The 23,110-nt window shown below is 41.8% G+C and overlaps 1 protein-coding gene across 6 annotated transcripts in view; it reads left to right on the forward strand.

Moving 5' to 3' along the window:
• Positions 1-23,110, forward strand: part of add3a (adducin 3 (gamma) a) — a 114,781-nt gene that overhangs the window by 67,154 nt on the left and 24,517 nt on the right. For 5 of the 6 annotated variants that reach the window (XM_028594476.1, XM_028594486.1, XM_028594461.1 and 2 more), the window contains 2 exons: positions 12,211-12,455; positions 22,828-22,966. In XM_028594476.1, coding sequence (XP_028450277.1) covers positions 12,261-12,455; positions 22,828-22,966 — 334 coding nt within the window. In that variant the 5' untranslated portion in view covers positions 12,211-12,260. Of the gene's footprint in view, positions 1-5,688; positions 6,149-12,210; positions 12,456-22,827; positions 22,967-23,110 lie in introns of those variants that run through there. The other variant, XM_028594470.1, reaches the window with a different exon arrangement.

Here is a 23,110-nt window from a genome sequence, read left to right on the forward strand (position 1 = left end):
AAATGTGCAACATTGTTTACTGGAAGCTTACTTTTGTTAAAGCATTCACTGAATTCTTCCACTGTACATGTTTGACATAACAAAAAGAATCATTCCTTCATGAGAATTTAAACAGAATCTTATCGCAATACATGTAGTGACCCGCTTTTTCACAAGATAAGACAATATATCCGTGTCGGGCTCAAAATACAATTGCACCAAGTGACAAATTATTATTATTACTTAGTTTTAGTTGTGAGCCTTGACGGGTGAGTCATAGTTCATTTTGGGTCCTAAATCAGTTTCAATTCAATCAATTTCCTCGAGACAAACACTGTATTTCCTAAGCGATCTGTCACTGAAGTGCTTTTCGTTCAACTTGACCTGGAATGGCACATTTGACCGAGGCAACGACTGGGCGGTGACTTCCCATTGTCATTTCCAAGCCTCGTTTCATCTCCATCAACGGAGGAAATGAAGGAGTAACAGCGACCTCTTAAAAAACACACACACACACACACACACACACACACACACACACACACACACACACACTCTTCTTACTTACTTGCCTGCTCTCTTCTGTCTCTACAGTTTATTCTTTACCTGAACCTTAAGGCAGAGGCAGACTTCCCTGGTCACACTTGAGTACATCCCTGCAAGTGTGTGTGTGTGTGTGTGTGTGTGTGTGTGTGTGTGTGTGTGTGTGTGTGTGTGTGTGTGTGTGTGTGTGTGTGTGTGTGTGTGTGTGTGTGTGTGTGTGTGTGTGTGTGTGCGCACACACACACTTTCTTCTTGCTAAGTAACACAGCTGCTCGGACAGTGACAACATTGTTCCCGGTGAGCAATCCAGGAAGTGAATCTGAGCGTGTCTCAGTGCGTTAAACATTAACTACTCTCTAAATGCCTCTTCAACCTCTCTAACATGGATTAGAGGCTACTTAGGATCACTCCTATACAAGCGTTAAACTAGACAGGCTGTTAAGAGCCGGATAAACAGAGGAGTGACAGCTTTACAGGTTTTCTGTGTGTGTGTGTGTGTGTAAAACAGGTTATGCAATACATGCTTTTTTTTCAACCCTGCAGGGTTAAAAATGATAACGAGAAGCCAAAGCTCGCTTCACTGCAGCACCCACTACCCGACAATCGCGAAAGCCAATGACAAGAGCACAAAGAACCAAATAAACACGGTTGTTTTCTTTACCTTCTTCATGAACATAACAGGAACACAGGTTTTAGTTCCACCTGCTGCTGTTGTAGCCCACTTAAGACTGGAATTCACTGTAGTCTGCTGTCGAACCTGTGTAAGCTGCTGATTGCCAGTATATACGAGGTACCAGGAGATTTCAAACCTCCTTCACCACTGAACAATTCTCCAGCGTGCCTCCAAGTTTAGTTTTGTTATTTAGTTTCTTTACCTTGCATGCATGCCTTAAAGGTATAGTGGAGGATTTTCCCGAATTTTAGAAAAGAACCACCCTCTGTACTTTTTGAAAAAATGCACATGCGCAACACTCTGCCTGCTCCCGAGAGGGAACGCCTATTAAACGTGTGCACGAGAGTGCACTGTTTACAAGTTGCTGTCGGCATGGCTCATACAAGCCTACTTTCCAAAAGAAGATTTGCACTTTTTCACAAATTGAGATGTTTACCGTGTGTCTTGTGGTGCGTGACTTGTGCCAGGGCTAGCATCGCTAATCATAGCTTACATCAACTTTTACTAGCAGTGATTTTAAATGGATTTCTCCAAATAGCATGCCAAACTTTACGTGTGGAGTAGAAACTTCACGACTGAGGCATCAGTGGGAAGCCCAACCTGTGCTTTTAACGCACGCCAGCGTGTGAAATATTCTCCCAAAAGCTTCAATGCTTCAATGAATGGCTGAAACCGTAGCTCAAGCTCACCACACATATACACCTGAAAGCTAGGGACGTGCACGTACGACGGCCTTATGTAAACATATCACCAGAATGATTGACAACTAGGAGGACCAATAGTCTTGATGATCCACCCGGAAAAAGAAAATCCTCCACTATACCTTTTAAGTTTTTGCAAGCATGTCTTTATTGTTTTGATAGCAATGATTTACAGTATTACTCAAACTGGACTTCCTGAATCCTTTTTTACTGCATCACCAGTACCCGAAGCAGGACGTCCCCACCAAACCAAGTTCTTTCTTTTTTTTCAACCCAGTGCTGTTTTTTGTTTTTCTGAATGTCCTGTAACATGGATAAAAAACCTCCAGGTGAAGTTAAGATGTTCTTTGGCAGATGTAAACCTCTCAATCTGTACCGTAGGCTTGCTATGAATCTTTCCTGCATGTCAACTCATAATGCAAACGCAATGTTATATATGAGCTGACACGCTGTGACCAAGTTATTTTGGAGGCCGTTGTGTGGCTTTAAACTGTTCTCTTGGAATCAACTTGACCTTCCTGTTGTGTGGGAAAATGGCGTTTGAAGTAAAGGAAGTCAAAATAAGCTTTGTGAAAAAAATACTTCTCATGTCACTAGCGTTGCCTCACTCCCGTTAACTTAATGAGTTTTATTTTCTTAAGGATTACCACATCTGTCAATTTCCCACAGTGGGGTCTCACCACCATCTTTTCTGTTCTTGGGGAAAAATCTCAGAGGTCCCAATAATGAGCTCAAGTTTTTGTACATTCCTGAACAGTTAGCATCAGGGCTCCTCTCCTGTTAGTGCTTGGCGTTTGCTGGGAAACACCGACAGAACGCTGATAGCAGGGCTTTGGCAGTAAATGGATACCAGCATGCATTTAGCCCAGCAGACTCTTAGGGCTTCCTCTCTGTTGTGTTTTCTTTTTGTCCAAAGCTTAACACTGATGTCAAGGAGGGGATGACTTGAACAGAAATATGGGAAAACTTAAGAGCACTGTGGTGTGCAACGGACTCGTTACTCATCAGACTTGATACCAGCTGCGTGGGGACGGCAGAGTAGCAAGCACTTTTTGACCGCCTGCTTTTGGTCTAACCTTGTCTGTAATGTGTGAAATGAGTCAACCTAAAGCAATAACAGTAATTTGGGTTCCCACAGGGTCACGATTAGCTATCGTTAAGAGACAGGCCTGCTGTTATCAACCAGTGAGACACTATCCTAGGACTGTCCCAGTTTGATGTGTTTCTTTTGCTTTAGCCCTCTTTGCACTCATTGTATAGGCAAAGCAAAGATGCAGTTAAGTTTGTATAACAGTTTTGTGTTTCATCTTTGATAGTTGTGTAAATTCCTAGGTTGGGATCCTTCATACCTTTTTGTAATTTCAGATGGTACACAAGCATTACAGTCCAGATGTTGTATTTCAGAGTTGTTCAAAACATAGTAAAGTGTCTAACCAGAGGCTAGTGTTACACAATCCATAGTACAGTCAAATAGATTGTTATAAGTATATACAGTGTAATGTCTTCATACAATGGCCTCTGTTTAGATTCTGTCTAGTAGTGGCAGCATTCAGGTGTGTGTGTGTGTGTGTGTGTGTGTGTGTGTGTGTGTGTGTGTGTGTGTGTGTGTGTGTGTGTGTGTGTGTGTGTGTGTGTGTGTGTGTGTGTGTGTGTGTGTGTGTGTGTGTGTGTGTGTGTGTGTGTGTGTGTGTGTGTGTGTGGTTTCCCTGAGTCAGGCCTGGCAGTGACAGCTGTGGATGGTGTGTGTGTATGTATGGAGTGAAGTTGGTCATAAAGTGCTGAGTGATGCACCAACATCCAAGGGGGGTGTTCTCTTTTCTGTGCCAGTCTGTACTTGGCATACTCACTGCACTGCGGATGAGAATCCTGTATGCAGACACAGGGCAGGTCAATACAGAAGAAACTAATATTGTACCAATCGCCATGAAAAAACAGCAGTATCAATATTAAACTGAGCCTGCCAGCAAAAATGCAACATCACATATTAAACAAGGGCATTTATGGTCATTTCATTAAAGTCCATGATAAAAAAAACACACCTTTTTCTGTCAAACATGAGAAATTCTTAAAGCTATTTACATCCTGTCATTTAGGCTATTTTGCAAACTATTTTATGTTTTATGCAGACCATTTTCAGCTTATAGTAACACAGTTCCACAACCCACAACGACTGTATTGGAAAAAAAGGAACAACAGTAAAGTATTGCGCAGCACTTTGCAAGCATACAAAATAATATAAATCAAACTCAAATAGAAGTCTTCCCTGCAGCTTGTTACCATAACACATTTATGGCACTAAAAGAAGATTTTCTTGTAGACGACGCTGCAGTGGGCTCTCAATCTAAAATAAACAGTCCCCCCCCACGCATCTTAAGACAAATGGGCTTAATTTTTATAAGCATAATGTTATTTCTAGCAGCGCAAGTAATACCCAAGAGCACATTATTGTTCTTTATGAGGAGGACACAGTATTTGGGAAAAGAAAAGTTAGTCATGTGGGGACTGCAGGATGATATCTTGTTGGTACAAACCCGCTGCAGCCCCCTGAGCAAACGCTCGGCTTATCTCCTCCACATTCATCTGATGCCATTTAGAGGAATCAGCCTGTTTTACAGAGCCAGGAGCACCCAGCCCATGCCTGTATATATATTTTTTTAGAAAAATTACTTGTTTGAATTACTAAGTTTGAAAAACATCAAAACTATTGTCAGTTTTTAGTATTATGGTTGCCAGCTGTGGTTTTAAACTATATTTAGTTCACATGATTGCAGTGTGTTACAGGTTCAACTGCATCTTTTGCCAAGCTGTCAATCATAGAGTCCTTCTCATTTTAACTGATGGCTCAGAGCGACTGAGAGACATACTACACATACCTAACACTAACCCTACAGTCACATTAGCTACAAGAGACAGCGACAAAGCGACAGGCTGCCATTCATTTTCAATGGGAGTGGCCGTTTGCCAGCGACAAGCGACGAGTCAGATTGTGGTCTCTGTTTTGCGGTTGTAGAGCTTTACTTAATTTCCTGCTTTTGGTGGATCAACAGGTAGAAAAACTTCACCATCATGAGGTTTACTCAATGTACACTGTTTTTGTACTTGTATACTTATATTGTTTGTGAGAATCAATCAACAGTAACAAATATCACAGAAAAATGGGCGCCAAGCTTGTAATGGAGTTTTTTGCTCTGGGCGAGACACTGAATCACACACAGCTGTGATGTGGCTCAGCCTGACTTCTGACTGATTTTGGTGTTTCAGGTCACCACGGAGCCAGATAACATTGATTCTGAGGGGTGAAATCGGCTGTAAATGCCATGCAGTTTGGGCTGCAGCAGGTTGTGTGGCTGTAGTTACACTGTTGCCAGCTGGACTCATAAACACTGACCTTCAGTACAGTCGCCTGAGGGGTGGCAGAGTCTGTGAATGAGGGACAGAGTGAGAGAGAGAGAGAGGATTGTGGAATGTGGGAGATAGACCAGAAAGTGAATGGATCAAAGAAGAAAAAGAGAGGCAAGAAAAAAAAAGATGACTAGACAGAGAGAGAGAGAGAGAGCAGGCGAGGGAGGAGGAGGAGGTGTGATTAGTGTGTGTGAGTCTGAGCTCTGATTGGTCTAGCAGCCTGTATGTGTGTTTGCCTGAATGTGTGTGTGTGTGTGTGTGTGTGTGTGTGTGTGTGTGTGTGTGTGCGTGTGTGCTTCTAGCCAGTGGGCGGAGGATTATGCCTGCGTCACGTGGCCCCTTTAGCTTCTTTTCACATAAACACATATTCTCATTCGCAGAGGGCACACAGACACACACACTCACACACACACACACACACATATCCGCTCACAGACACACTCACAGCTGTTGATACTTCTCTCTCTGATGAATGCCGGGGCAGCCGAGGAGCAGAGCCCGCCGAAATCTGGGAGAATCTGCTGTCTGCTAGCAGCGCGACCATAAATCATCTATATGGACAATCTAGAAGGACAAGTGGACAAACTGGTTTTCTGATTTCAGCCTGGCTCTCACTTTCTGTGGTTCATATCCCGTTTTTTTTGTCTCTCTCTCTCTCTCTCTCTCTCTCTCTCTCTCTCTCTCTCTCTCTCTCTCTCCTCTGCTTTCCCTGGCTTCTCTCTGGGACTCAGTGCTGGAATTTAAGCGCAGACAGCGAGCAACACAGAGAAATAGAGACATGTGTTTTGCCCTAGCCGCCTACTACTACTACCTGTTCTCTGCCATTCACTGACCAAGGAGGAAATACAAGGTTGGTTGGGCTTGGCTTATTTGTTTATGGCCTTGTTTCTTGTGTCATTACACCTGGTTGATTTTGGTTATTTGTCTCTTTTGAAGACCCAATCCCATTCATTTCTAATAAGAAATCGAGTGTATCTTCTGTTTTTGCGTTCCCACAAGCTGCCAAAGCATGACTCCAACTCCCATCCCTAAAACTGATTTGTAGTTTTAGGGGAATTCCATGTTAGTATGGTTGCTTGGGCACACACACACACACACACACACACACAAACACACACACACACACACACACACAGGCATGCACTGCTGCACTATAAACACACTTGGCAGTAACAGTGCAGTGAGTGTGAGCACCAGAGAAGATTAGCTGTGGCAATTATCTCTAATGTGTAGAATAGCAGAGGCTGTATGTAAAGCAAGACACACTTGGTGGTCTCAGCAGCAACAAGAGTCAGCCTTTAGCACACTTTTCTTGAAAATATAAATTAATAATTTAGAGGTAATGCCTGTAAAAAAAAAAAAAAAAAAAAAAAAAAAAAAAAAAAGTTTTTGTTGTGTGTTGTAATCGGCACAATAAGGTTGCACAAGAAACCAACACCCCAAACTATCACCAGCCGCAGCCAGACCAAAGCAGTGACTGCCGGCCTGTTGTTGGGCTCAGAAGAAGAGTTTTCTCCGTCTCATAGTAAAGCCGCTGGAGGATCTGTGAGCTGCTGTGCATTTGGCCTACACGTACAGCAACCTCCAGTTTCACTGCTGGATCTGTCATGCAGGCATGTTTAGACACACCTACTCCTAAGTGTGTGTGTTTGTGTGTGTTGCCTCATGCGTGTGTGTGCTCATTGTGCCATTTACACTGTGTGTGGATATAAATAGCCAACGTACAGATTTTTCTTTCCTGGTATTGTTGGGGTCGTAACACAACCCAAAAGGCTGTTTGTCTATTTTTAGTGGCGGCAGCTCGTAGAGACTCAAGCAGCCATGCTTTGAAGCTTCCTACCAGGCAAGATAAAGATGAGGTGTGTGTGTGTGTGTGTGTGTGTGTGTGTGTGTGTGTGTGTGTGTGTGTGTGTGTGTGTGTGTGAGTGTGAGTGTGAGTGGATGGGTGTGTGGTGTTGTTGGTGACTGTCTTATCCAGTGTGTTTGTGTCTGCTGCCTGTAATATTAATCATTATTATTGTAACTATGCTGTATCTTTTCTACTAAGCTTGCCTTTGACAGGCATCTTGTGCAGAGTTTTTATGGATAGAAAAAAAAAGGTGAAGAGAGCGATAAAGCTGGAGAGAGAGAAAGAGAGAGGACCAGACGGAGAGATGGAGCCACAGATACATGGGTTAGACGTAGGTTTCCAGATTAGCTGGCTGTCATCAGATGAAGATGGAGAATTGTTCGTGGTCTGAGCCGCTGGCTCAGCTCCAGTTCCAAATGTCAGAGGTCTACTGAGGCATTATGGGTGAGATAAACTGTCTAAGAGATACACAGTGAGTTCCCATGATTGAGATGAAGGAAGGAACCAATTACAGCAAATAAAAAAAAAAGTGTTTTTTGGATTTGAGTGCAGTCATGCATCAATGTGACTTTTCTGAGGTTTCACGACAAGACAGATACGAGCTGCAACCATTAGCTGATTAGTAGATTGGCAGAAAATGAAAGTGGCAACTGTTTTAATAATACAATTATCATTTTAGTAAATTCTTTATAAAAACGTTGTTGATTTCAGCTACTCAAATGGGAAGATTTTGCTTTTCTTTGTAATACACAGTAGGAAACTGAATCTATTTGGGTTTTGGACAAAAGAAGTAATCTAAAGACATTAGTTTAGGCTTTAGAATTTTGGATCAGCCTTTTTTTGCTATTTATTTAACCAAATTATCAATTGATTCATTGACAAAATAATCACCAGAATGATGGATAATGAAAACAATTGTATATTGCAGCCCTAGTAGAATGTAGTTTTCATCTAAATTCGTTATTACTGATTGATTTTGCATTCCAGTTCTGTTTAAAACATAGAGGAAAACTGCAGAGTGATAAAGCCTATTGTTAAGGTTACATGGAGGTTACGTGTCCACACCATTCATTAAAAATAACTCCCAGTAATCATAAACATGTAGAGCAGAAAGTTTACAAGAACCTATCCACTGATAAAGACGGCTTATGTCTGCAGAGCTGTGAGAGGGAGGGAAGGCGGGGGTCACTGATGGTCACGGGGTGAGAGGTTGCAGTCACCTTGCCTCAGGCAGCGATCGCAGTCTAGCGCCCTTCAGTAATACAGCCTGCCTTGTATATCTACCACAGATTAATGGAGCCTAAATCAATTACAATACAGCGCTGTCCTCCAATGCCATATCTTTAAAGGGCAATTGTGTTTCAAATTTCCAGTCGGTCACTGAACTCAATCTAAACTTCTGGCATTGTTGTGAAACTTCGATGTGTCTCATTCAAGAAGTCTTTAAACCAATGATAAAAGAGCATCTGCCGTGAAGCATGACATTTAAATTATAAACATTGATGCTGTAATGCGAGAATCCGATTTCATTCTCACTCAGATTAATTGTGCATATTCACACAACCGCCACCGCCGCTCACCCCCTCCACCCTCCCAAACCTCCCAACAGTCGATCTCTCTGGATGTGACCAGACCGAGAGGGTTCGGGACGGGGACAATGATCTATTGAGAGAGGCAGAGGGAGGGAGGGTGGAAGCTCATGCTGGGGACTGCTGGAGTTGTGTGTCTTGTGACAGAGCGGGGATGGGATAGTGTACTGGTGTATGTGTGTGAGTAAAAGGAGGCGAGAGTCAGGGTTTAGAGAGCTTGGAGTGTGGGGGTGTTAACTTTATTTTGGTGAGGCTACAGCTGTTGCATTTGGCCGCGCAGAATTCCACATATTCAGCAAATTTCAGGCATGAGCTTTTCCTGTCAATCACAACTTCTCAGATGTGTTTCTGAGAAGTTGTAGAAGTTCTAGAATAAGTACAAGAAGTAAAGCAATTCAAAGCTGAGACTGTAAAAACAGTAGAGTGACGAATTCATGACGTACAAACATTGCACAACAGCAAAAAATTCCTCAGGTCTTCTTATTTTATTTTATTTATTTATTTATTTATTTATTTATTTAAGGACAATGCACATTTAATGTACATGTACAGCAGTACACGTAAAAGTGCCAGATTATAGCCCAAAGGCTAATTTCCATCTGTAGTCCCAATTGGCAGATATAAATTACAATAACAAGACATAAGATAAACACTATTAACATCTGCTATATAAAACAGGATAAAACAGGATGAAAAAAACAAAAATTATTAATAAATGTCATAACATTATATTACCCATTATGCCTACTACCATCACCAAGCCATCAGTTTGCCGTTTTATCCTTGCCTGTCCTGTGCACTCAGTAAGCAGAACTGTGCCGGCGAGCAGGAGGATGAATTCAATATCAGGTTACATAACTCTGCAGTGCCCAGCTGCCTTCAATTAAATTAGATTTTTTTGGGCGGCTTTTATTCACTTTCATAGTATAAATCACAGCTTTAGTAGTAAGATCAGGTAGTGAGCGAGAGGCTTCCTGTATTCCTATGGATTCTCTGGTTTAACGATAACAGATATTAATGCAAGACACATTAAAGGCATAGGCTTCTTTCTTTTTTCTGCTATTTTGTCAAACTTTTAACTGTCAGAGATCATCTGTATGGGGGAGGGGTGGTGGGGTGCTTGCCCTTGAGCAAGACATTGAACACTTGACTGCCCAGTGTAATGGATAATTGCAATAACTGCTTTCTCATAATGGAAAGGAAGTGTTGTTGCTGGCTTTCTTGCATATTTAAACTGGTACGGTAGCAACACTGTAAATGTCAAGTCTTAACATAATGTTGTTTTTTTCCATAGGAATGAGTGAAGACTTGTGGTCATGAGAGAAAACCCCACTAAAGACACATTACACTATAGCCTGTGGATGGTAATAATTAACTGTTTAACCGTTAACCGACATTAAGAATATTGACCGATAAATACTTTCACTCAAACAGTTAAAAAGAAAAAGAATGTAAAAAGTAATTTAAACAAGTTTGTTGCTTGGTAAAAGAGGCTATACGATCTATTTCTTAACTGCTAGTAAAAGTGGCAATCCTTGGGGATTGATCCTGACACTATGGACTTGTGTTAAGTGTTCATCACAGTGACAGTCTGTGGGAAGAAACTGTTCTTGTGTCTGGTTGTTTTGGCGAACAGTGTACAGGTACACAGGGACTCGTTGCCTGCTTGTCGTAACTTTCAATGATCAATTAACGGCCGGAAAAAAAATAAAATAAAAATTACCATCCCCATTACATGTTCGTTTACTTTGAAGGATTTTCTTAAACTCATTGTTTGTTTGGTTTGAGTAAAACTCTTCTATACACCGAGTTGTGTGTCACTCCACTAATCTCAACCATCTTTTTAAGTGGCATTTGGCTTGACTAAGTAGCTTAGCGGCATGTGCAGACCAAATCACCTCTCCAACTCCCCTGTTTCCCATCATGCAGAGTTAAGAGAAAGGCTAAAAGGGGGGAACGAGTCACTTCTGGCAGAGTGACCCCTACATTTTGATCCTCCTGCTGTCAGATGACCACAAAGCAGCGGGGTTCCTCTCTACTCTTTGTTGCTCTCTCTCTCTCTCTCTCTCTCTCTCTCTCTCTCTATCTCTCGCTCTCTCTCTCATTTTTGCTCTTCAAACCAAGATACCATCTGTTAGAGCTCTCATAAGCCCCGCCTTTCCCTAATACGCCACCAGTTTATCATTAACTACGGCAACAGCAGGGGGATCCTGGAAAATATGTTTTTTTTGTCTACTTTTGTGAATTCATCTTTGTATTTCACCATGGAGGTTATGCTTTATTATCTCAAGTGTTAGTTTACAGGATATTATAGATTATAGATTGGTGGAAAGTCAGGCCACTGCCACAGCGCTGCGGAGGAAGGTCTGGCTAGTCCACACAACATTCCTGAATAGGAGAAAATATTTATTTTCTATCTTTTCTTTAATAGAACATAGAAACAAATTTTAACAGATAATGGATCACTATAAAATAGAACTGTATAAATTACTCCTGGTGTGGGAAATTCACACACACATCTAAAGTGCAATGTTAGGACCATTTCCTTCTTTTCACATCCAATATCCAACTAAAATGTTGCAATACTTTATTTTTAAATGTATTTCGTTTTGCCTGTATTGTCCCTTGGCATGACAACAAAGCATTGATGGTCACACTTGTTGTAACAAATTCCTGTATCCTGCGTAAATGCTTGTTGTCATGCCAGCTGACCTGAGAATGAACGGTGGGAGCAAACCACCTCACCAGTCAAGGCCTGGAAGTTCAAACAAAACTGCTCCTGTCCTCCTCATGTGCAATGTTGGGTAGTGTGTCAGAGTGACCTCACTAATGCCTAGTGCATTCTGCCTAGTTCTGTATGGAACAAAACTCTGCTGTCAGGACGGTGCGGGAGCTTGTTATTTGCATCAAAGAGCATCACCTCTCTTAGGTCCACCAATAACAGGCCCGTTCTTTTCCTGTTTGACGAACACACGCAACAACTCTGTCATCTGCTGATGATATGTTGTTTGTCAGCAAATTGGATTGGCATGTGCCAGGTGTTTTCCATTAGTTTTGAAAGTAATAGATTACTTTTTGCAATTGAGGAACTACTTATGACAGAAAGTTACTCTTGTTAAAAGTGACAACAATCATTTAACTCAAGCAATGGGTATTATAAACATGAGCTGTGTGAAAGTGAAAAGCTGTTTGTGTGGTAGTTGTTCAGGTGGGAATAATGCCGCATACAACTTAAATTGATAAAAAGAGACATGAAACATTTTTGCCTTCTACCAGCAAATCTGTATTCCATCCTAATGACTTTGCATACCACATTGTCATAAGTGCTTTAGTTTGAATCCTGGTACATTCTGTTCTGTTTTTACTAAACTCCCTTTTCATGTGCTGTGAAATACTACATGCTATTCCCACTTGCCTTTCAAATGGCGTGATTTGTGTTCTAACGTTTCCACCTCTCTCTTCTCTTCTTCTTAGGTGAGAGTCAGAGCGGCGGCTGTAGAGCAAGCAAGTCGGGTGAAGCAGGCATGAGCGCGGACAGCCATCAGGGGGTGGTGACCACCCCTCCCCCGCCCAGTGGAGGGACTAAGGAGCGCTACTTCGACCGGGTCAACGTCAATGATCCGGAGTACATCAGGACCAGGAACATGTCCCCTGACCTCCGGCAGGACTTCAATGTTCTGGAGCAGAAGAAACGTGTCACACAGATCTTACAGAGCCCCGTAAGTCAGTTAACTAAGTTTCAATATGAGGGTAATGCATGCAATTGCTTACTGCGGTGACATTGTCTAGAGGAGAAAAACAATTGACAGATGGTAACTAGAGATGGTCCGATACCATTTTTTGCTTCCCGATACCGATTCCGATACCGAGTACCGATCCGATACCAGTTGGTCATATATTTTATTATGTTTTAACAACTGTATACTACTATCCCTTTATGGATGTGATATGATTTCTATCTTTGTTGTCTGTCTGGCTCAGGTTAAACTCTTTGTAAAACATGAACAAACACAAACAATGAATGCCCCAGAACTTTCTTTTATTCTCCAGTTTTACAGTCGGTTATAATGGAAAAAGAACCTAAATAAACTACTTTTAACGTAGATTTTCTTTAGGGCTTTATTACGTGGTATTGGATCGGTGCATAAACTCCACTACTTCCCGATACCGATACCAGCGTTTTAGGCAGTATCGGAGCCGATACCGATACTGGTGGAACATCTCTAATGGTAACCTGTAACCTGCTAAAAAGGTTGGTGAAGAGGATATTTATATTAGTGTCTGCTAAAGTCACCGTTTACATTTGATGCCACACAAACCAAAAGGGGGAAAAGAGATGTGAGTGAGTCTTGTGTGCTGCTTCAGATGCATTTTTACTACACAGATACAGAACGGTGCTACATAACTTAAACCGGTGGGAAAGGTGCTTTCTTATTTGTTCGGTACATAGAGTGCAGAGAGTCCTGAAAGGTAGATGGGTTCTAGATTCCTTAAGTTAACTGTCAACTCTAAAGTTGTTGACCCTGCGATAGACTGCTGACCTGTCCAGGGTGGCCCCCACCTGTTTCTCAATGTATGGGGAACCCTAACCCGAACAAAAAACACTTTTGATATGGGATGAAAGGAGGGAAAACTACCTGTATGTTGTCTTATCTTTTGCCAAAGAATAGGGCGGTTGAGTTATCACTGAAGACCCAATGGAGAACTTCAAGCAAATAACTTTTCACCTCACCCTACTTTGAGTAGTCAGTTCCCATTTTCTCTTTCCGTCAGTTATTATTCCCCAATCAAGTGATTTCTAAAGAAGTTACAGTATCACATGTGCTTGTGTTGATGTTGTGACACTGGCCACACAATCACAGCAGTCAGCGGCCTGCTAAAACCCTAATATAACCACCAGCTACCACACCCTCACTCAGGCTTACTTTCGGCGCTCTCCAAGTGCCCTCCAGTTCAGCAGCTCTCATGTTGGATCAGGTTTTGCTGAGGTAAACAATTCTGGGCACAGGGCATATTTTAGCCGACACGCATCATGTTGTGGTTTGATTTTCTTTCTCTGGATGTCTGGATTCTTGAAAATTACTGTTGCTGTAGTAGCCAAAATGAAGTGCTGGAGGTAGATTTCAGCCCCTTTTGGACCACACATACTATATTAATTAGGCACTGCTGTAAAGGCAAAGTATTGGAGCATCTTTGCTATAGGTTTTCAGTTAGCTGTAATGTCTGCAAAGATCAGAATGCAGTGCACAGTACGAAAAGGATGTGGCCCTAATACTCCGTCGTAGCAAATATTGTGATCTGAACAGGCTTAGTTAACAAAACCTACAGTAACACTTGAACACACATTAATTAAATATTTGCCATGCATCGTGAATCAGTTTGTTTCCTTTTCAAATCTTAAAGCTTTAGTGCGTAACTTTTTGATAATAATGAACGTCCGTTACATTCAAACCATTGCTAAATGAGTTGCTACAAAGCTAATTAAGTCAGGAACTCAACATCTAATATAGCCAAGCTCAGTGTTGTCCTATCTTGCGGTTTGTATTGTGCTCTTTGACCAGTTGCGTCATCTTGTGTGAAGATTTTACAACAAGCCCCTGCCTTTCAGTTTAGCCTACAGAGTATTAGGAATATTTACTCAAGGCTGGTCTCTGACCGAAGGGCTCCTCACTGTTAACAATGGGATCTTACATTTGGAGAGACGAGGTGTGCATGTCTCTATGCATTTGTACTTTGAAGTGACACGTACACTTTGAGGGTTTTAGAGTCAGCGGGGGCATATTTATGGTAAAGTTAAATAGGTAAAGGATCAGGTTAGATGTCACATACAGTAGGCAGTGGATGTCATGAATTAATGCCCTCACAAGTACAGTAACACAAGCTTGGAAGTGTTTGGTGGATATTGGGTAGTGGCTGCCGTGGTTTGGCCCGTTTCCTTTAAAGCTTTAAATATGATCCGCATTCTGCACATGCCCAGTGTGGTTTTCTTGGCACGTTGTGTTTTGTGCCAGATGTCTGGGAGGGCAGCAGCATGGTGCTGCTGATGCAGTTTTCCACTTGATACTCTATGTATATATGTATGTGTCACATTGTCTGTGTACGTGATTGAGTACCACAAGTGCAGTTAGGGGTGAGCAAATGAGCGAGTACATTAAAGTGCCCTTCTCCAAGCAGACAGTCGGCCGGGCAGGGCACTGTTGGGTCGTCATTGAGCTTGTTTGTGGCCGACCATCACTGGTGTTTTTTGCCGTGTGTCTGGCACAGCTGGCTCCAGTCCACCCTTATCAGCAGCGATTCAGCATGTTGAGTTAATGGTAGAGACGGTCAGTCGGAGAGAGCTGTCTGACCACAGCCTGACGACACCAAGCAAACCAGTGCCATGCAGCTGCAGTGATCTATCAAACATCTTCTCCATTTACAATAGGAACCCATGTATTTTACGCCTCTGTGGAACTTTTAATTAGATTACTGGCTTGTGTGTTTTGTTTGTCAGTATGGGAGGTTTTTGTTTGAGGACACAGGCTTGTTATTTCCTCCAAGGCAGGAGCTGAAAACACATCAGCTGACCATGGGCTCTAGTCTTTGTGGTGTGTTCAGATGCCCCTTTTAAGCCATGCTCTAGTTCTTGGTTAATCTTCATGGTGTAAACTCAGGGTGTATATGAAAGAAACGTCAGCTGTGCCAGACACATGGCAAAAAACACCAGTGATGGTCGGCCACAGACAAGCTCAGTGAGGACCCAACAGTGACCTGCCCGGCCGACTGTCTGCTTAGAGCAGGGCACTTTAATGTACTCACTCATGTGCTCATTGAAGTGACGTTTAAATGAAGACAAAACTATAAAAATGTATTTTAGCTGCTTAAATCACATGACGACGTGTAATGTGAAAGATATTAAGTTGGTAATCAACCCACAGATAATTATTGCTTGAGCTCTACGGAGCGTGTTAGTGTGTATCAGCTCATTGTTTAGGTGTTACGGTCTGAAATTTTACTGTTTTGGTTCATCAACCTCGGTTCCAGTCGCAGCAGGCACCGGTTTTCTGTTATACACTGACTGCTCAGCACCAAACGGCAGACAGACACAGTGAACACAGTGGAGCATTTAGCAGCTAAAGAGCCAGATATTTCCCCCAGGGGCTGGTGAATATTGGACGTATGATGTTCAGTATCTGCTGGATGTGTAAGTAGGCAACTGTTTTTACACAAAAAAAATTGTTATACTCCTATAAGTATATATTTTTTTAATGCTGTTCGGTTTTGTACCATTTTATGTTGAATACCTTTTGTTTCTTTACAAGCTATTTGTTATCACCAGTGATAACTGTTATTTGATCGGTTTGGACGTCATATGGGTCCCCATTGCCATTATCTACCACTACATCACACTGTGCGTAGGTCTGCTATTGTGTTACACTTGCGGTCATGCAGTGTTATGTATATTATTTCCGCTTAATGTGGAGTTGAACGTGAGCCAACCAGCTCTCAGTCAGCAGTAACTGTTGGCCGCACAGGGTTTTTCAGCCCTTACATCAGGACAGCTGGCTTCTCAGCGCTGGTTTACTCGTATTAAAACAACAACAATAACAAGTGTGTGTCACCAGCTTGACATGGACACGTGTGTGTGTGTGTGTGTGTGTGTGTGTGTGTGTGTGTGTGTGTGTGTGTGTGTGTGTGTGTGTGTGTGTGTGTGTGTGTGTGTGTGTGTGTGTGTGTGTGTGTGTGTGTGTGTGTGTGTGTGTGTGTGCTCTCTCTCTCCTATCGTCTCCATTTCTTTCTCCATCTTCCTCAGTCTGTTGCTCTCTCTCATGTTCAACTACAACAACAACAAGAATGTCAACAGCTGGGAGTCCACACATGGCGCCTCTCTCTCTCTCTCTCTCTCTCTCTCTCTCTCTCTCTCTCTCTCTCTCTCTCTCTCTCTCTCTCTCTCTTTGTTTTGATTCCAGTGTTATGGGGCCTAGTGGCGGCTCCAGATTACATGTTTGTAGCGCTCAGATGGCAGGTTGTATTTAAAGTCGGGCCAATAATAGACCAGGCGTGACTGAATCAACTCAGCTCACTTCATCCACCCGCCTCATTCATGCAGCAGTGTTTACCTTTAAAAGTCAAAGGCTACAGCTAAACCTTGAACCCTTTCGGTCCCTGTTTGTCCCACCAGGCTCCAAGGATGAAAGGGATGGAGGGAAGGTGAAACACGCACGTGTAAATTGAAAACCCATGAAACGTATACATATTCTGCATAGTCCCCTTGATACATTTATGGAAGTAACACATGAATATTGATTACATTTTCAACCTGAGAGCTGATAGTGTTTTCATCTCTTCTATAGACTTTAGAGCAACACAATCCTTAATATTTTGGATGCAGTTAATGACACGTAAAACACTTAAAGACGGACATTTCTAAATTTGTAAGAATACATTTATAATGTAGTGGCCTTAAGATAAACAGAGGAACGTTATTTTCTGGTTAATGTGTGTGTCAATCTTTAGGTAATATTACTTGATTTATTTGGTTATTTAAAGTCACATGAGGAAGGAAGAGAGAAGGGGAAGCAAAGGCTTTTTTCAGGCTTTTGGTGGTAATGTTGGTTAACATAAAGAGTTTTGTATGACATGCAAGGATTGAAATTTGCCTTGAGGTGGTTTGTGAGGCACATTGAGGTGGTTATTTTGTTGCATTTATGGATAAAAATGTTGGCTGCAAATACAACTCTCATGATGTCCTAGTTGGTGAATCATGATATGAATTTGTTTATGTTCAATTCTGCGGTTAAGCCTCGGCCTGTGTTGGGAACTAAGTTGCTGTAAATATTTGCGACCCAAAATGTCAAAAGGTCAAAAACCCTCAGGGGCTTGAAATAAAATCAGATAAAATTGAATTTGAGTTGTACTTCCACATGCTGCTTCTATTTTCTGCATCTTCCCTCCCCCCTGCTATTAGGTTTTCCTCTCGTCTTGTGGCACAGTTTGTACATCATCCATAGAAATTACTTACTGATGCCAAGTGGTAAATTTACTCAGCCTCATTTGCACTAGTCCTGTGGTTTTTAGAGGAAGTGCACATTTTCTCTCCCTCCCCCCCCCCCACTTGCCAGAAAACACAAGTGGATAATTTATGGTGCTTTTGGCAGGTCCCCTCATTTGAGTTAAATATCACGGCTGTACTCTATTCTGTTTTCCCTTCTCTTTTTAAAGTCCTGAAGGTCTCATTTGATGGAACATTAGTGGTTGAACTCACACCAGAGACTTCTTTAAAAAAAAAAAATACACCTTTTCCCCTCAGAGCTATGGCTCAGCGACTGTTTCACTTTTGGCATTTCACGACATCATGGGTGCTGAACTTAGCAAAACCTCCAGCAGTGGGGCAGTGCCCTCAGGATTACAGGGCAACACACTGAAATGTTACTAAGTCCACGTTAGCTCATGTGCAAACTCAAAAGGATAGACCCAAAATCAGAAGAATCTCTTTGGTGGTTATTGTGTAAGCTTTCCACTAGCTTCCCCATCTGGCAACTGAAATCAACATCTTTTATTCAAAATCCGTGACAGATATGTTTTAGTCACAAATGATTTTTGTTGTTGTTGCTGTATCTAAAACTGGTGCATGAATCTATTTGACACTAGGAATGCACCGATTCAATATGCCGGATGGGTAATCGTGCTGATACTGACCTGATTAAGTGGATCAGCTATCGGCCATGACATGACCAATCCACATTAAATACAGTTTCCTTGTTTCCGCTGTCAGTTACATTCATTCAATACGACCAGCCTCTGACTCAGTTTTTAGTGCCACAGCAATTCCTGGCCTCATGTTGCCATACATAAAAAGGATTTCAATAAGTTCCATGCAGTGAGGAAGTGTTAGACAACTTCTAAATTTGGGTTTTTGTTGGGTAGCACTGGTATGGAAATGGTACTCTATTGACTAAAATCTTGATTTGAGGTATTCAGAATTTGTTTTGGGAGAGAAACAGTTGGATCGACACATCTCTATCTGCAACTCATGTATTGACACACTTTATGTAGATGAATCCCATACACGTACTACAGTGTCATCTTCATTCATTGATAAACTTTATTGACACTTTTAAGAATGTGAGTTGTGTAAATGATCCCCGTTGATCCCCATTTCCCTTAATTTCTCTCGGGGTGAACAAGTATTTCCTTCAAGTAAAAGGGCAGAGAGTTTATGCAGAGTAGGGAGCCATTGCAGCTGAAGTTTGGGACCAATTTTACTGACACACACTCTGAGGTTAGATGGGGAGAAATCAATAGCATTGGCAAGCTCGCAGGCAGGCACTCTCTCTTATTTTGTAACACTGTCACGCTGGTGGTTTAAAAGAACAGCATTGTGCTGACATAACTGGGGAGGTTGTGGCTAAAATTACAGGCCTCACCTTGTGTGCGTTTGTGCCTAAAAGCTTTAAGTATGTGTGTTTGCCTTTTATCTATCTGTGCATGTATGTTTCTCTATGTGTGTATGTAGAGTCTTTTTTCATGGCAAGTATGTCCGAATGGTTTTATTTTTACTCTGTTGTGGTTACTACTTTACTTTGGTTTATTCGCCCAGTTGACAATAATGCAATCTGAGCTTGGATGCCGTAACTGAGAGACCTGAAAAATGCAGGTCACTATGTTCTTCCAGGTGAACTGTGATGCAGGTTTGTAGGAGTGAGAACATAATCCTAATCTGCTATGGGAAATGACCTCAAAACACAGTATTCACATACTTTAAAAAAAAAAAAAAATCTTTTAAGTTTATCTGATGTACTGAGTCAAACCATTATAGTTTCATTTAACATAAGGACACAGGTGTGTGAGGTAATGCTGAAACCATCACTTTTTTTATCAGTGCACAAGCACAGACATGCAGGATCGGCCTTGCTCCAACAAAGTCATAAACACTCCTGTCTTCCTTTCCCACAGGGTGACGTACAACTGTTTAAGTGTCACCTGTATCTACAACAATAACTGAGCCAGACAATAGGAAAGGTCTCTGTAAGTCACATGACACAAGCTCTTCCTGTAGTAAGAATTCGAAGATTTTGTCCCCTGGAGAAGGTGACTCAGATGATTGAAAATATGCGTGGGAAAATGTCTTTTTGTTCACCATCCACCAAATAGTAAAGTTTAAGAAAGTAGGCTACTCTTTCCAGGAAGCATCTGCCCTTGATGTAATGTCCTTCTGCACGGCATGTCATCCAGACTTATCCAGTCCTGTGGAAGCAACTAAGAGACTATTTCTTAGCAAAAACCATTAAACTCTAACCTTTACAACAGAGAAGGTTGAAACATTTCCATGTCAAACATTTTTTTTACTTTACGTAAGTGGCCATGTTTTACTACTTTCACCACTCTCGCTTTGACTCGGTCGTCAAAGTGCTGGCCAAGCCCAGTCTGAATGTCAACTTTATTCTCTCAACACCACTGCAGTTCCCTTTTTTAGATTTTGAAGCAGGCACAGAAACCTTTCCTTATTTCTCTGATTGGATCACATTTTTTTCCGCCATCTAGCCTGTCAGTGATTTTAGTCAGGTAGATGATGTGCTATTTTTCACCACGGAGGCAAATGTGCTGTAACTGCAATGATGTAATGTAATTTTGAAGGTCCATCAGATTTCCTGTCTTTGGGTTGAAGTGGGAGTGTTCAGTCACGCCACAGCTGCTAAAAAACAGACTTGACGTGTGATGTTGTTTTTCTGCTGCAGATATTTGCCGAAATATTAATGATACGATCCACTTTAGTCCCCAGGATTAATCTGTTCAGATGGTGGAGGTCAAATCCCTGCTGTCATAATCTTCTTGGGAACACAAACTGTAGAGCAGATGACTGCGTGTGTGTGTGTGTGTGTGTGTGTGTGTGTGTGTGTGTGTGTGTGTGTGTGTGTGTGTGTGTGTGTGTGTGTGTGTGTGTGTGTGTGTGTGTGTGTGTGTGTGTGTGTGTGTGTGTGTGTGTGTGTGTGTGTGTGTGTGTGTGTGTGTGTGTGTGTGTGTGGTTATGCTCATGTGCTTTTGATACCTTTCATTCCAAAACACTACAAATCTATTGTGTGAAATAACAAATATTTTTTTTTTTTTTTTAGCTAATACGATTTATTTCAAATTTATCAGCTATATAGACAGATATTAACCTCAGGAATTGGTGGAAACCAAAACAGAGCAAGGAGAGACAATATTGGACATTCATCAGGTGGCCAGAAACACAACTCCAAATGTGAATATTGTTTTTGATCTGCTGGACAAGTTTGATTGTGTCTGCTGATGGGATTTTCATTCATGTTAGTTGCCATTTTGTAAGAGCAACCAGTCTCAAGCTAGCAATAAACGAAAACCTTTCTAGTCGAGTCAGGAACACAGAAACTGCCTGAGGATCAAGAGTCTCTGCTCTGGCTCCAATAAAAAGTCTTTGGAGCACTGTGGCTTCAATGTCAAAGTGATGGCACAACACTCTTTGAAACTGAAATGCCCAGAACAACAACAACTGAAAAAAAAAAAAAAAAAAAAACCTGACCCACCACTGTCAGACATCCGCAACAAGCCGGTTTCCACAGCAACCTTGCCACTAGGGACTGAGGAATGTCTGGCTAGGGTTCAGAATCAGCGGTGCTCCGGGACTGTATGTGTCCTGACGCAGGGGGTTGCTCCACTTTGAACAAAACACCCCCACATGGGCATTAAAACCAAAGGCCTCAACTGCATTCGCATAACAGAGACAAGGGGAAGTTACGTGTCTAAGATGTTATGTGCACAGCTCGAATGGGCAACGTGTTGACTGTTGCATGAGCTATGAGATGAAATAAAAGCATAAATATTGGATGTTGCCCTGCAATAGGAGTCATTGCATGGAAATAGTTTTATGACCTATTTTCACTCTCAGGCTGTGCTGATTTTGCCACAGATTCCCATCACTGGTTTTGATTTTCCACCAGGAAGTTAAAGTGGACTCAGAGTCATGGTGACAAATATAACTCTTAAGGCGTGGCAGACACAAACTGTAACTGCAGGAGATACACACTACACACTGGGATTTCGATGAATTAGTTCATAAAGATTTAAATACTATTAATTTAAACAGGTATAAGGATGGTTGACCAGATGGAGAAAACATTATATTAATATTATTAACATTTATATAACATGTCTGCAATAGCTGCATCGCCGTTAGCATCATCACATTCAAACTGATACTGAGAAGTCTTGTGATTTCTGTTCGAACGTTTGAGTTATGAGCTGTTTTGTGATGATTTGCTTTGAAGGAGAGTTAAAGCATGTAGTCTTACAGTGCTTTATGTGATGCAACGCAGCCAACTGTGTGTGTATCTGGTCTTGCATAGGAGCATGTTACCATATACTGTATTGTGTCTGTGGATTCAACAGATGACTGTAGTCTGGACCTGAGGATTAGTCACACACACACTCTCTCTCTCTCTAAGTCAACCAGCCAATAGTAATGCAGGCTACGAGCTAGCCGGACGGCCAATCCTGACTCAGCTTGTTGGGAAAGCCAACCTATCCTGATCCAGCTTCGTAGAGCACTTTGAGGACGTTTCACCAGAGGAGCATGTCTAATCTGTGATTAACACGTCTCCCTCTTTATTCCCTCTCTTCCTGTCTCTCTTAATGTTCCCATATTTTTTTTACTTTCATCCCTATCTCCACTAATCCCCTGCTCTCTCTTCTCCCTCCGCCTCTAATCTGTCTCACCATCATCTCTCCCTGTCTTTTCATTTGTTTTAGATATCATTACAGTTCAAGAAAGTTAAAGCGCCATCTTCAAAATGAAATAAATGATATTTTTCTTATTTCCAGTTAAAGCTGCAGAATACCTGTCCAATCTTGTAACTCAAAGTTCTCAAAGGCATGGATTTCATGTATAGCATACACATATTGGATATTGTTCATTTTCAGGTGTGATGCTTTATAAAAAATTATCAAATGAATATTAATCCAAATAGCCTTTTTGATGTTGGAAAAATTGCTTTCCTTTCTGCATTTAGAGAAATCTGAGGGTTCAGTTTCTATAGTTTTTGACACATCACATAATTTCTTCTCAACTCTTTCTGTCTTTCTCTTCTCTTCCAGGCCTTCAAGGAGGAGTTGGAGAGTCTGATCCAGGAGCAGCAGCGGAAGGGGAACAACCCCACTGGCCTGCTGGCCCTCAGACAGATCGCGGACTTCTTCATGGCCAGCTCCGTGGCTGGCTTCAACACCTCCCCCCTCAGTAAGTGCTCACACTGCTGTGGCACTTTACCCTGGGCAACCAGACACTAACATTTAGCAGAACATGCCATCCTTGCCCAAAGTGCAACTTCTTTGCACTGCACTGAAAAACAAAACACAGCATCAATATTTGAAGAGAGGAGAT

This window comes from Perca flavescens, chromosome 2 (assembly GCF_004354835.1).
Source record: "Perca flavescens isolate YP-PL-M2 chromosome 2, PFLA_1.0, whole genome shotgun sequence".
In the NCBI taxonomy this organism is placed as follows: Eukaryota; Metazoa; Chordata; class Actinopteri; order Perciformes; family Percidae; genus Perca; species Perca flavescens.